A 13678-nucleotide genomic window follows, 5' to 3' on the forward strand; every position below is an offset into this window, starting at 1 on the left:
CCACACGGAAAATGCTGCCCCTTGTAAGGACCAGCCTGCCCCAGGGACCAGTCCTGAAACACCACAGTGGGGATATCCTACCACACCTGCTGTACAAGTTCTGGGTTTCTTCATCTACATCACCAGAGACAGATGCTGGGCTGACAGCAGTACTTGGAACCTTCACATCCCTATTTACTCCCGTGCTACCCAACCTGCAGAGAGAAGGGTGTTTGCAAACCACCGCGGTATCGAGGAAAGGGGCAGTATTTGGCACACCTGAACCGGGTCATTTAACGTATACAAATATGAGAAGATTTGGTACTTTGTTCTGCTCATCATACAGTTAAAGCCCACTTTGTGATCCAGTTGAATCCAGCAAGAAATGGAAACACTCTCAAATTGATTTAAGATTTTACCCTCATCTCCCTGTGTTATTCTCTCCATAGAATAGGCAGCCAGGCAGGAACAAGACTGTATATATAACAACTTAGTTGCAGAAATTATTACTGTTTTCCACAACTAAACAGATTCTTAACTAAGTAAGCTTAGTTTTGATGGCCTGGAAGATCAGAACACAATAATCCCATCCAACTGCACACCACTGATTCCGCTCGAAGCTGCACTTCCAATGACCACACGCGCCTTCCTGTAAGGAAAAACACCAGTGAGGTTGCCAGTGTGTCTATGTACACCAGCCACTGGTAACAACAGCACTTGCGAGCAAAGACCATGCATCATTTCGCACAAAACAGTGTCACCACAACTGCCGTAGCTATAGTGTAGTAGAAAATGTTATGAAAACACAGAGGAGGACCTGAAGAAGCCAACCAGAAGCAAGGAGCTGAATCACATCGCTCTGACAGGAGCACCGTATTTATTCAGGGTTTTACTTACGCAGTTAATGGGTGAGGATGGAGCTAATGTGAGCTCTCCCCACCGATCCAAGACCGTTCTCCAGACTGCCTGGACAGCTGAAGTACCCAGAGCAGGTACAGCCATCACCACCACCTTCTGGAATCAATCCTGTCAGAGGGGGACTAGATCTGATATCCTCAGATACCACTGAGTAATCCTTTGTATGTCTTGTGCCTCCTTATGGAGAACATTAAATTAGTCACAGAACAGCTCAGGGAAAGGGCAGAGATCATAATCTGGCCCTGTTTGTGTCTCTACTCTACGCCAAGATAACAGTCAGGTCTGTAGCAATGTTGCTTATACATTCACTAAACAAGTCATTTCTCAGTTTCCATCAGAAACCAGAGCATTTTTACATATCCTATTATAGCTGAGTAAGTCTTGCTCTACTTAACGCTAGCTTTTTGTAGTGGAAAATCTCCAGGAAACAAGCTGTTTAGTGATGTTTTATCTGACTCGCACTCATTTCTAACTAAAGCCGTCCACCTGCCTTGAAAAGACATCTGTTTCAGAGGCTGGCTGCTTTCCCCCAACACCCCTTGCACAGCTCAAGGCTGCCATGTTTACCATCACCTTTATCCACCAATAATCTCCTTGGGCATCTACAGCAAAGAGCACGTTGTCAAACTTTTACTATAAGCACTGCTAATCCCTCTTACCAGCTGTAACACTCCTGAAGAAAGAAATAAATAGAGGGCAGAAGTGCAGCGCAAGTACTGTCCTGCTGCCAAGGCTTTGCAGCTACAAACCACGGTAAGTACAGAGTTTCCCTGCACAGTGGACAAAGAGACACAGCAGAGCAGTTCCACTCTTCCTTCTTTATCAACCAAAGGAAGGATGCTGCTTTGCTGAATGGGCAGCCAAAATTACAATTTAGCCTTCGATAAGACCGATAGCTTCAGGTCAGCTGAAATTGAGGTCACATGCTGAAATACCAAGATGCAAATTTTAGCTGAAAGCTTCATTGCGCTCTTAGAGCTGTTTGCCTGCAAGAGCAAAGTTCATTCGCTCATTAACTCTGCCCTGCAAGGGAAGCAAGTGAGCATTAATTGTCCTCTGCCAATGCCGTGGATCCTTGCTGTCCCCTGGTCTGATAGCTCTAGGTCTTCTAGCAGCCAGGAGCAACACTCAAGCTCCTCATGGCACGAACAGACAGTTGTGCTGCGGTTTAGAGGAACCTCTGCAGAGAAATGGGCTGATGGGAATCTCATGAAGCTCAAGGGGAAAGCAAAGTCCTTGCACCTGAGGAGGAATAACCTTGTGCACCAGTACAGACTGGGGACCGACCAGCTGGAAAGCAGCTCAGCAGAAAAAGACCTGAGGTTCTGATGGACAAGCTGAACATGAACCATTGTAGTAAAGATGGCCAAGAGCCTCCTGGGCTGCATTAGGAAGTGTTGCCATCATGTCAAGAGATGCAGTCCTGCAGTCCTTCCCCTCTCCTGGGCACTGGTGAGCCCATAGCTGGACTGCTGTGTGCACTTCTGGACTCCCCAGTACCAAAAAGACATCCACATACTGGTGCACGTTTGCTGAAGGGCCTCGGTGAAGATTAAGGAATTGGAGCACCTGACCTACAAGGCCAGGCTTAGAGAGCTGGGACTGTTCAGCCTCGAGAAGAGAAGGCTCAGGCAGGGAGATCTTATCAATGTGAAAATGTACCTGATGGCAGGGAGTAAAGACAGAGTCTGTCTTCTCAGTGCTATCCTGTGACAGGACAAGAGGCAATGGGCACAAAATACAGGAGATTTCACTTAAAGGTAAAAAATATCCATGCTTTTACTTTAACAGCAATTGAACCCCCAGAACACGTTGCTCCAAAGGGAATTGTAGAATCTTTGGAGATATCTAAAACCCAACTGTATGCAGCCCTAAGAAGCCTCCTCTGGTTGACCCTGCTTTGAGCAAGGGGGTTGGAGTAGATGATCTCCAGAGATGCCTCCCAATCTCAACCATTTGGTGATTCTCAGGAGTTCAGAGTCCATCTTGCAGATAGTTCAGATTTTCTTGCCACAGCACCCTTTCTCTGCTCAGTATTTTTAGCTCATTGTTTTGTATTTTGCCAGCTGAGAAACTGCAGTTTGTAATTTTACCTTCAGCTTCATATTTCTTCTTAAAAGTGAATACAATGTCCTGTTTATAATAGTAAAATCACTAGTTGGCAGGATGACATCAAATGGAAAAAGAGAAAGCAACTGGAAAATTTAGAGCAAGCAATTTTGAGTGCCAAGTTTCACATTTGTAATAGTCCAGCGGAGGTCAACAGGCTCACTTATTATTAGGCAAATGGTAAAGAAATAGATATCCTCAAGTTCTTCCATGTTAGACTATATAAACCATCTCCACTTGAACAGGCTCTAGCGCTTTCCAAAAGAGTGATGTTATACATTTTCCACAGTAACACCAACAATGGGAGACAAGCAAAAGGCAGAACTGCTTTGCAAAGAACGGCCTTTTTTCTCTCTCCAATATTTAGGTTTTTGTTTCCCACTATGCTCGGACTTTCCTGGCTTTAGTTTCTTGTCCCAGTTAAGCAGTAAAGGAAACAAAAAGATATGAATGAAATTAGAAACATTTGGAACAACTCTTAGAAATAGCTTTTGGGTTTTTCAGATTCCTGGCTACGCCTCTTCAAACGGCCTCGTCCTCTTCAGCCCCCCTGTCCCGCACCCACCTGGAGATGTGCGGCTGCTCCTCTGCCCTGACCCCTCTGCTGCTCGGTCTGTGTTTTATCCACACCACCGAAGCACTAAGTGCAAAGCAGAGCAAACAAGGAAATGAAAATTACACGTTGAAACACTGGAAAAGGCCGGAAAATGGTTGAAACTTTGCACCCATCAAAATTTGTCTCTGTGACACCAATCCGCCAATGTTTCTCTAAAAGCAGAAACCAAACACTTCTCATGAAAAAAAACACCAATTCCAGTCAACCTGAATAATAAAATGAGAACTCTGGTCCTATCTGTATTATCACATCTAAGGTCCCTGGAAGGGAAGTTTCCCCAGTCACGCTGTTCTGATACTTTATGAAACTCCATGTTCTCCATAAAAATACAACTGCAGTTTCCAATGCCAACACCTACTTCTTGCCTAGTGCTTTTCATTACAAGTTTTGGTGCTCTTTAAAAACAAGTTAGCTGAGAGTGCCCATTAAATATTTCTCTGATTTTACAAACACATAAACTCATGCAGGTAAGAGAGCAGATGTCCATGGCAGAAGTGAGCACTAGTGGCAGAGCAGCGAGTTAAATCAGCTAAAAGATTTCAAAGCCATCCATGAGGTTTGGATCTTTTCTGCCCTAAGTAATATTAAAATATTATGTAAACCTTTCTTTGTAAGCCATTACTGGAGAAAAAAGGGGAAAAAAAGATCTCTTGGAAGCAATTCTGCGCAGGCTACGTAGGTGAGATCACAGTTGCTATCCAAACAGACTGTGCATGGCAAGAACAGGCTTCCTGTAAAACTGAAAGACTTGCAGGAACATCAAGGAACGTATTTACAAGATGGCATGGACAAAATATCCTTCCCTCTTCTTGCCCAGCCTCAGCAGCTCGGTAAAACACCTCCATTGAAAACCACGCTCACAAATGCCTTCAATGCAGAACTTCTACCTCTGTGCTCTGACTCACAGTCACACTGGGGACACTGGTTAGCAGAACACAGGTCACCTTTTGAAAAGAACCAAGTCATCTCCTGGTGTTAAAGGAAATAAGAAGTTATCTCAGGAAGAAGAAACACCAGAAACCCCAAGATTTTGCTCAGGTCTCAGTTCTAAATCCCAAAGGCTTAATGCACAATCCTAGAAAATTAACAGCACTGGAGAGGATTTACTATAGATGAAAGTATTTTTAAGCCGGACTCTAATTTATGTTTACTCAGGTGAGCAATGTGTAAACTGAATTAGGATGAGCTACTTAGAAGTGTTAACATGGATGCTTCAGGAGGAAAGATGAGCCTGTATTTCACTGTAATTTATCCTACATTGTACTCCGAGTACTGTACGGTACCTGTGAGCCTGATAGACCAAGGTGCACAATGTACAGCAAGGACGGGCATCCAGAGAGGCCGGTGCCACTGAACAGGGGGTGAGCTCCCCGGGAAAACAAGGCACAGCTCCCAGGTTCGAGTGTCTTCCTCGGGATGCCAACCCGGGCCAGTCTGTCTGTCTGTTTGTATCACAGCACACTTATTCCTGACAATATGAAAGCAATATAATACGTAATACCACATTCAAGCTGTGGGACTTGTCAAGACCAGTGTCTCAAGGTCTGATTGATGAGAGCAGAGGAGATACCGGCCAGGTCTCCAACCACAGGCCCCAACTCAGCTACAATTCATGCTACATTTACTAATAAAACTCATGTTTTCCTGGGTAGACAAACCTCTCACTGTGAGGAAACAAAAAAGACAACCCATCTGTATTTTACTTTCCATAATGAGAAGCCTCATGTTATCTCATATGTGTTTAGACTACAGACTAGTTAGTCAGCGGTGTTGCAGTTGACATTAAAAGGATTAGTAAACTAAGCTCAAATAATTGTCTTTAAAACCTTGACTGTTAAATGTTTATATTTGAGAGGATCAAAAGGAAATCTACTTTGTAGTGTGCACTGTGGTCGGGAAGGGGCAGAGAGGGATTTAAATGGCTTAACTGCAAAACTGTTATCACCTTGATAAGTCCCAGTGTAATAATTCAGCAATAGAAGCAAGAAATGCACTTGGAATTTGTTTCCAAAACTAATTGTCTCACTGGAGACAAGTCAAGCTACTTACTTGCTTCAAAGAACTTGGTCAGAACAAACAGAGAATGTTACTAAAATGGAGTCAAGAACATAAAAATATGCACTTTCCAGTGACTTCTGACCTGCAGCTTTCAGTATATATATATATGTATATATATATATATATGTATGTATGTGTGTGTGTGTATATGTATATATATATATATATATATATGCAATTTCTTTTTTAAGCTACTCGAAGCCTACAGAGTCTGGGTCTGGTATCTGACTGTTACCACTAGTCAATCAGGAGCATGATTCTCCCCTGAATTATTCCATCGTGTGGCAATGGAAATCCAGCAAAGCTGAAGCACTAAGGAGGCTGCAGTGCAGGATTCGGTCCAAAGTAACATCTGGAGTGCAGGTACAGATACAAACAGCTGCCGTTTATCAGTTTATTCGCTCAAGCTGCTAACACCCATGCCAATAACACAGATAAATGAAGAGGGAGAGGAGCTTGCCGCATACATGCAGGTGCTTAGTGCAGCATCAGGAGGAATCAGGCTCATGGGGCTGTTTCACCTCAGCAATATGCAAGAAAGCAATGAATCTGCCAACAGAGCCAGGAAGCTCCAGCATAAGCAAGGATGGGAGTGGAAAACTCCATATCATCTTAGAAATGCATTGACTGTTTCAATTTCTTGCACCTTTCTTTATTGCAAAGTGAGGTTGTAAACAGATTCATTTTCTTTTGTCTTTAAATCTTTTCTAGTAAAGACATCTCTGAAATGTGACACTTTGGAGCATCACAAATCCACTCGTTTTGTGTGGACCAGCAATGTCTGCTACCCAACAGACGGTGGAGGTCCTGAAAGGTAGTCACGAAGTCACAGGGGTGGGCAATATGACAGAGGGACAGCATTTGCCAGCTGCTGACCTGACCAAGAGCCACCATAAACTCCACAAGACATCGGGTCTTCAAAACTGAGAGAAATGTTGAGACCAGACAGGAAAACGCAGGATTGTCTCTACCTGCGCTTAAGTTTCAAAGGAACAATGTCCAAGATCACTTGATCTGCCAGGCATTCAGAAAATCTCTGCTATAAAACTACCACTAAAATACGTAATACATTCCAGACAAAAACATAAAGCTTTCAGATTATGTGCCAAACACCAAGTTTTCAGTTTTCAGTAGTTCCTTTGAGAAAACGCCTCTTTGCCTCACAAAATACTTCTCCAAATAACTGGTCTTCTGGGTTTGTAAGTATTTTCAAAAGCAGTTTCTTTCCATGCTAGCACAGGTAACATGGTACGCGTAATAGTCAGTGCCTTTTCAAAGTGTGATGAAAGCAAAACTAAATAACACAACACTGCACCAACCCGAGGGGGAGTGTCAGACCATGCTTTTTGTCTTTACCTTAAATCTCTTCTTCTGGTCAGCTCTCCAGGTGAGATAACCCAGGGCAGGCTCTGGGGAAGACACTCCAGGGCTTCGGGGGGAAAGTCGGAGAAATCCACACCGTACTCTGTCAGGATCCCCTCTGTCTCCGGCTCAATCTCCCCAGCCTGCCCGAGGCTTTTGGCCAACTGCCTGCAGAAAGAAAGAAAGAAATGCTTCTTTTTAGTGTATAATTACCACCGTCATGTTGTTACCGTCCCCACAGAGAGGATGCTGAGCCCTCAAACACGCTCTTTCACTTCTCACTGAGTTTTGACAAAGGACTTAGCAGGAATTCAGACCATACCATGACTTCTGTCTGCTGGAGATGCAAAACACGAGTCAGGCAATGCACCTGATTTTAAGGAGATGTGTTGTATTATTAGGTTTTTGCAGTGGTAACGCATCAAATTTTAGGAAAAAAAATACATCTAACATGGATAAGAAAAGCACAGCCCTTCATGCAGGCTGCTCTAGCTTTATGTGTCGCTGGTTCCCTTCAGATCCTCCTTCTCCTCACTACTGAAAAACATGACTCGCTCTCCACGGTCTGAAATGTAGAACAGGTTCCCACCAGACCCCAAATGGCTCTGAAGGAGACTGTTCTATCCCTTTTGGGATCTTTTGATGTGCCTCTGCTTGAGTAAATTGATGCCCTAATGAAGACATCGTAGGGTGCGAGGAACCTTATAGGAGCTGCACAAACAGATGTGCCCACGGATCATCTTTCCAACCATTTTCCAGGCTCTTTCCAGGACCTGAACATTCCCAGTAGTCGGTCCCTCCTCTCCTAGCTAAGCAGAAGCCTCTGAACCAGAAGCCAACTGGAGAGGAGCCAACGATCCAGAAGCAAGTCACAGACAGAGGGAACTGTCCCCCACATGCTAATAGTCTTTGATGGAATATTCTGCACATGTGTGGATGAGGCTGCTGCTCTGTTATGCTGAGAGAAAGTTTCCATCTGCTTCAGGGCAAACTCCAGCACGCGTTTATCTGAGCGCTTCAGTGTCAAACAACCGTTCGGTTCTGGATCCAGCACATGAATGTTTGTCCCCTCCCTACCTGGTGACAAATACTACATGACAACCTATGTCCCACGGTGCATCCCCTTGTCCCCTTTCTCACCCTTAGATTGCTCTACAGTACACAGAGGTAGATTATACTTTTATGTTTTTAATATAGTGCCATTAGGCCAAATGGGACATTACAGCCAATAGAGATAACACTCCTGACCCAAGAAAATTACAGCTGAAATGAAGGCAAATCCATCAAAATATGATACAAAAGAGAGGGGTAATAACACAGTGCAAAACCAGCCACTCTAATAAGTGTTTTTCCACTGCATAAAATAGACAATCATTACATTGATCCTTCTGCTTTAATTCCAATGAGTGAGAAGAGGCACTAATTACTTTCCTAAATTGGGGCCAAAACAGTGCTCTTGTCATTTGGATGAGCAAGATGCTCTCAGGGCTCAAATGTGCCATAAACCCGCAGAACAAACCCCATCCACACAGCACAAACAACCCCATCTTCTTTATGGGAGCGAAGCTCGCCCTCCTGACAACGGGAAGGGCTGCGCAATAAACCTGTCACGCTGTGTAATATGCTGGAAAGGCCTGCGCGCTTCACCGTGTGGTAAATTGTAGAGTTCACGTTGCCTAGCTTTAAAATAAAAATGAAAACAAGGATAAAAGATATTTCCCTCCATTGTTTCAATTTTATGTACAAACTGTATGGCAGAAATATGTGCATGTTTGGCATCAAGGCTGTGTTCTCTGTTCCTGCAGCTTGGTCCCAGTCTGATCTTTATTTTAATGTAAATAAATGAGGCATCAGTTTTATCTCCCCCTCTCTCAGCGGTAACAATAAACCAGAGTAGTCACCACTTCATCTCCTGCGCCTGGTGTGGAGCTGGGAGACTGAGCAAGGACGAGCCCATGAGCATCACCGAGGATGCACTGATGAACAAAAAAGGAGAAGAGAGGACATGCTGCCCTACCAAAAGAACTGGCAAGAGCTTGAGTCTCCGATGCCCCTTCTCTTGGAAGGGCAGAGCTGAGAAGGGCACCAGGAGGGTGGCCGGACGTCTGCGAGACAAGTCATGGAAAGGCCTCTGAATGCCAGAGTGCTTCCAGCTCCGTCTTGAAACCCATGTTCTCTTGATCCGTTTACCGAAATTAGATTACGAACCTCAAGGGGTTTACCCAGAGGTTTGATATAGGACTAATATTTTTTTAATAGTAATTAACATTTGATTTACAGCATTCCAGGGAACATTTCCCAAGTACCTTGAAATAAAAAGTGTACAACTGACTTTAATTGGGGCCATGTTACAGTCACGCAGACGTGATGACTTGCATCAGAGCAAAATCTGACAGGACAGCATGTGATCAAAGGTAATGCATATAGGATCACCGATGGCCCCGCGGTAACAGCCAGGCTGCAAAATCACTCATGGGGCACCGAGGGCAGCAAGAATAGTTCAAGAAGCTTATAAACAACAACAGGCACGGGGCCCAGCGGCAGCGAGACGCTCTGACTGTGACACCCAGGCTTACGTGTGTCTCTTTTCCTTTTTTGTTTTTTAACGTTAAAAGGTAAAAAAAAATATAATGGTCACAGACGTAAACATTTCTTTTCAGTGACGTTGATGGGGAGCATTAGAGCATGCTGGAGGGTTCCTAGAATACACCTGGGCTGATGTCAGAGACAGTGGCAGCGTCCACTGACGGGAACGTGCTGTGGGTACTGCTATGGGTATTTCTCCCAAACAGCCATGGCTGCAAGATCATTGAACTGCTCTGAGCTGCACACTCACCAGACCTTGACCTCCCATCCCTGTGCTCGGAGGCAGAGCCACCCTCGTGCTGCCACCTTCGCCTTCATGGGGACACTGACCGCATCTATTTAGCCGCCCATTTCTACAAACATTCCAGCCCTTTCTGCTTCCCAGACTCAGCTGGAACCAGACAACATGTTCAAAGGTTATATGATAAGAACTCTCCAAAAAGACAAAGCATCATTACATGAGGCTTGTTTCCTTTGGAAAGCCAGGCAGGCTCCCAAATGGGAATTAATAACTTCCACGGGAACTTAAGAACTTTATTCAGTATCTCCTGGAACAGACTTGTCCACAGTCATCCTATATGGAGGGATTCTTTCAGCAGCAGAACATCCTATACATCAATAAGCCACTGCTACTAGAGGAAGCTTGTACAGAGGGGACAGCATGGAAGGTTGCACAGGCTTGATAAAGCCAGAAAGTCCCAGCGGAGATGGTGAGATGTCTGCAGGGCCGAGCATCTCAGAGACGGAGAGCACCTGAGAGCGCAGCGCAGCCTCACTCAACCACGGTCCTGCGGGGGCTCCTTCCATCGGGGCGCAGGAGCACCATGGTGGGACCACCCCACACTTCAGAGCGGTGCAGTGACCAGCTGTGCCGTGGAAATGCACATTTCCCGAGAGACAGTCCCAACTGCAAGAAGGTGTTTTTCCAACAGAGATACACTGCTTGGGGATCAGACCTTCCCTCAAGCCCTACAAGGAACTACCCAAGGTAACCAGTCATTTGCCCACACACCAAATACTTTTGTGAATTAAAAATAACAGAATAAAATGCCAGAGATGAAAGGAATTCAAGCCACTTGGATGGATTTGGGAAGAGCGTCAAGCACAAGAACGTCTCACAAAGTTTCGTTTTATTGCAAATGCGGTGACAAATCTTGTCACCTTGACAGACCAATATCTAAGGCTCTGAGGTAGAAAAGTCACAAGCCCTGCATGACACAGTGGAAATCAGTGATCTGACATTCTACGACTACATTTGTTTTTAACAGTCTCATCCATCATCATGTGCATGGGAAAAAAGACTCCACCTTAACAATCTCCAAAAGCGTGGAGATGTCTGGACTAATTTTCCAAACCACCTCAGATCCCAACATTGAGAAAAGGTCCCCAGAAAATAACCATACGTGGCAGTACTTGTAATTTTCATCTGGAAAAGGAGAACATTGTGGAGATATCTTGCTTTACCTGCTACCTGAAGCAGGTACAACTCAACGGCATTACACAGCCATGATAAAGTCACTTCTCATGCAGGAGGCCGCTCAACAGCACACTCAGGACATCTCCAGTGGGACATGGAGCCATTCGTTCCTCCCTGCTCCTTCCCAGCACAGTTGGGGTGACAGGGTGGCCTTCAGAGGGGACAGCGTCTCACTGGTGACCACCAGGTGGCAATCACGACACAGAAACACACCCCCCTCCCCAAGGGGACCTCCAGGTTGCCCAGTGCAGGTGACCACCCTGGGTGGCCAGTGCCACCACTAAACTCTTGGCCAGGGCACCCCACTGCTCCAGCCACGTGTGGTCACTGTGAAGACCAGAAAATGCTGTGAACTGGGCTTGGAAACCTGGTGCTGAACCTCCCAAGGGAAAAAGAAAGCTGAGGAAGATGCATGACCATCCTGGGGGAATTCAGCTGCAGGATGGAAAGTACCTGGAAACACCCAAGGCATCCAGGGAAATGACTGTCAGCTATGGAAGGGGTTTCCCTTGTTGTACTTCCAGAAGATTTAGATGGTGCAGAGTGATAAACTACGGGTTTCTTAGTCCAGATACCTTCAAAACTACGGTGGTGGTGCTGCCAAAGGCTGAACATGAAGTCTCTGGGCAGAACTAAGCAGTGCACAAGAAAGTTCAAAAACCTAAGCGTGCAATGAGCTGCAGCTCCCCTGCTCTGCTCTCCTTCAGGTGGGCCACGACTAGCAACAAGCTTATAAACAAACTTATGAATCAGCCCAAAAGGAAACAGGAATTTTTGGGACCTTCAAGAGGTTTCCTTGTCTTTTAGTGTTTAAACAAGCATGTATTTATAGTTAAAAACAAAAATGGGTCATCAAGGTTTCATGCTCCCATCCCCACAAGGCACTTACTGAAGTGCAACAAGTCCCAGAGGAAACAGCTACATATGAAGACAATCATGGACATTTTCTTTCCTGACAACACCCTTTACATCATGGAAACTATAAAAACAGCCAGATGAGAATATACAGTGTTGTCAGAAGCACAGATTAAAGACACACATTAGCCAATTAAAAAAAGACATTAGTCCATCCTCCTAATTTCCCCTGTTTCTGCTGAAAAGGGGGGTTGTTCATGACAAGAAGCCAAGCAGTACAATCACCCTCCAGTCTTTTCTCTGCTGGAGTCAAAGATGGCAAAGAAAATCTCTGCCAATAAGAAACTTAATCATAGTGAAGCTCACAGCACAGCCAGCCCCCCGTTAAGTGGGGCCACCCCAGTTCATGCACCGCAGTTTAGCTGGGAGATAGTCAGTGGCTTAACGGCTCATAGGGCTCTCAAGGAGTACATGTGAAACTTGCTGTTACTGGGCACACAAAACAGCCACAACTGATAACAAACTCAAACTCAGAGAACCAGGGACTTCAGTTGAGTTTACTTTTAGGGTTGGTAAATCTGTGCCAACATATTCTTAAAAAAAAAAAGAAACAAACCAAAAAGTTTCATGTAAGTTTTAAGCTCTACAAGGAGTTTGAGTTGAGGATTCCAAAAGCCATGGTGCTGACACTGTATGTCACTTGTGCTACCTCATCAAACAGCTTTACAAGGTGAAGAGTTGGGCTTTATGCCCACTACTGCTCATGCTCCACACTACATCCAGATCTCCAACACCTGTGAAATCTGACCACACCATTGCCATAGGTCAGAGTTACCTACTCGGGATCACCAGCTAAACCAGGACTATTCAGTTTTTGCCAAGATGACTGATGTATCCATGTCCACCATTTCTTATCGAGTCCCACTCAATAGGAAACATCATGGCCACTCCAGGTAGGTGCTTGGCACACTGCAGCAATGCCCAAGGAGGAGTGAAAATGCTGAAAACTACAGGATCTTCCTCAAGGAGAGGCAAAATGAACTTGCAATCTGGATCCAGCCTGGCATAGGCCATTTGAGTGGCCCTGCCTTAAAATCTCCTTCACAGTGGTGCCTGCCACTTGAGCTCCGGACGGCAGACTACGGTGCCTCCTGAACAGCACAGAGTGCAACACCCTTCTCATCTGCTTCAGGAGTGAATGAATCTCCTCGTGATTTCTAGTATGCTTCCTTGAAGCAATGTAAATTTAAAACCACAAAAATCTGTGAATTTTTTCTACTTCTTGTCCATAAAGGCTTAACAACCCAAGATGAACCTCACAGCTACAGATCTCTCCCTAGAAGAAGTGAATTGCCTGCACACTTTGTACTCTTCTTACACAAAGGCAGGAGAGACTGAACGGCTGCCAGAACCTCGTGGTGTTTGTGCCAGTCAGGCTAAGTACCTGTGTGTGTTCCCTCTAGACTGCAAGCTCTTTTGAGCAAAGGCTGTATGCTCATTAATGCTGTGATGTCCAGGCACACTGAAGCAAGCACCAAAAGAAACCAACATTATGTAGCCATAAGATTAACTAATCTCATTACAATTTATCCACCAAATACCAGAGGGCTACAAGACATGTACCTTGTTAAAAGATTCCTGTCTCTATTTAGCAAGTGATAGGACAAGAGGAAATGGGCTCAAGTTGCGCCAGGGAAGGTTCAGATTGGATATTAGGA

The 13678-nt window shown here is 45.0% G+C and overlaps 1 protein-coding gene across 1 annotated transcript in view; it reads right to left on the minus strand.

The window, feature by feature from the left end:
* Nucleotides 1–13678, minus strand: part of DIS3L2 (DIS3 like 3'-5' exoribonuclease 2) — a 190175-nt gene that overhangs the window by 104065 nt on the left and 72432 nt on the right. Inside the window, exon 10 of the mRNA XM_080350020.1 lies at nt 7037–7210. Within this exon, the coding sequence (XP_080206146.1) occupies nt 7037–7210 (174 nt within the window). The remainder of the gene's footprint in view (nt 1–7036; nt 7211–13678) is intronic.

This window comes from Nesoenas mayeri, assembly GCF_963082525.1.
Source record: "Nesoenas mayeri genome assembly, chromosome: 9".
Lineage (NCBI taxonomy): Eukaryota > Metazoa > Chordata > Aves > Columbiformes > Columbidae > Nesoenas > Nesoenas mayeri.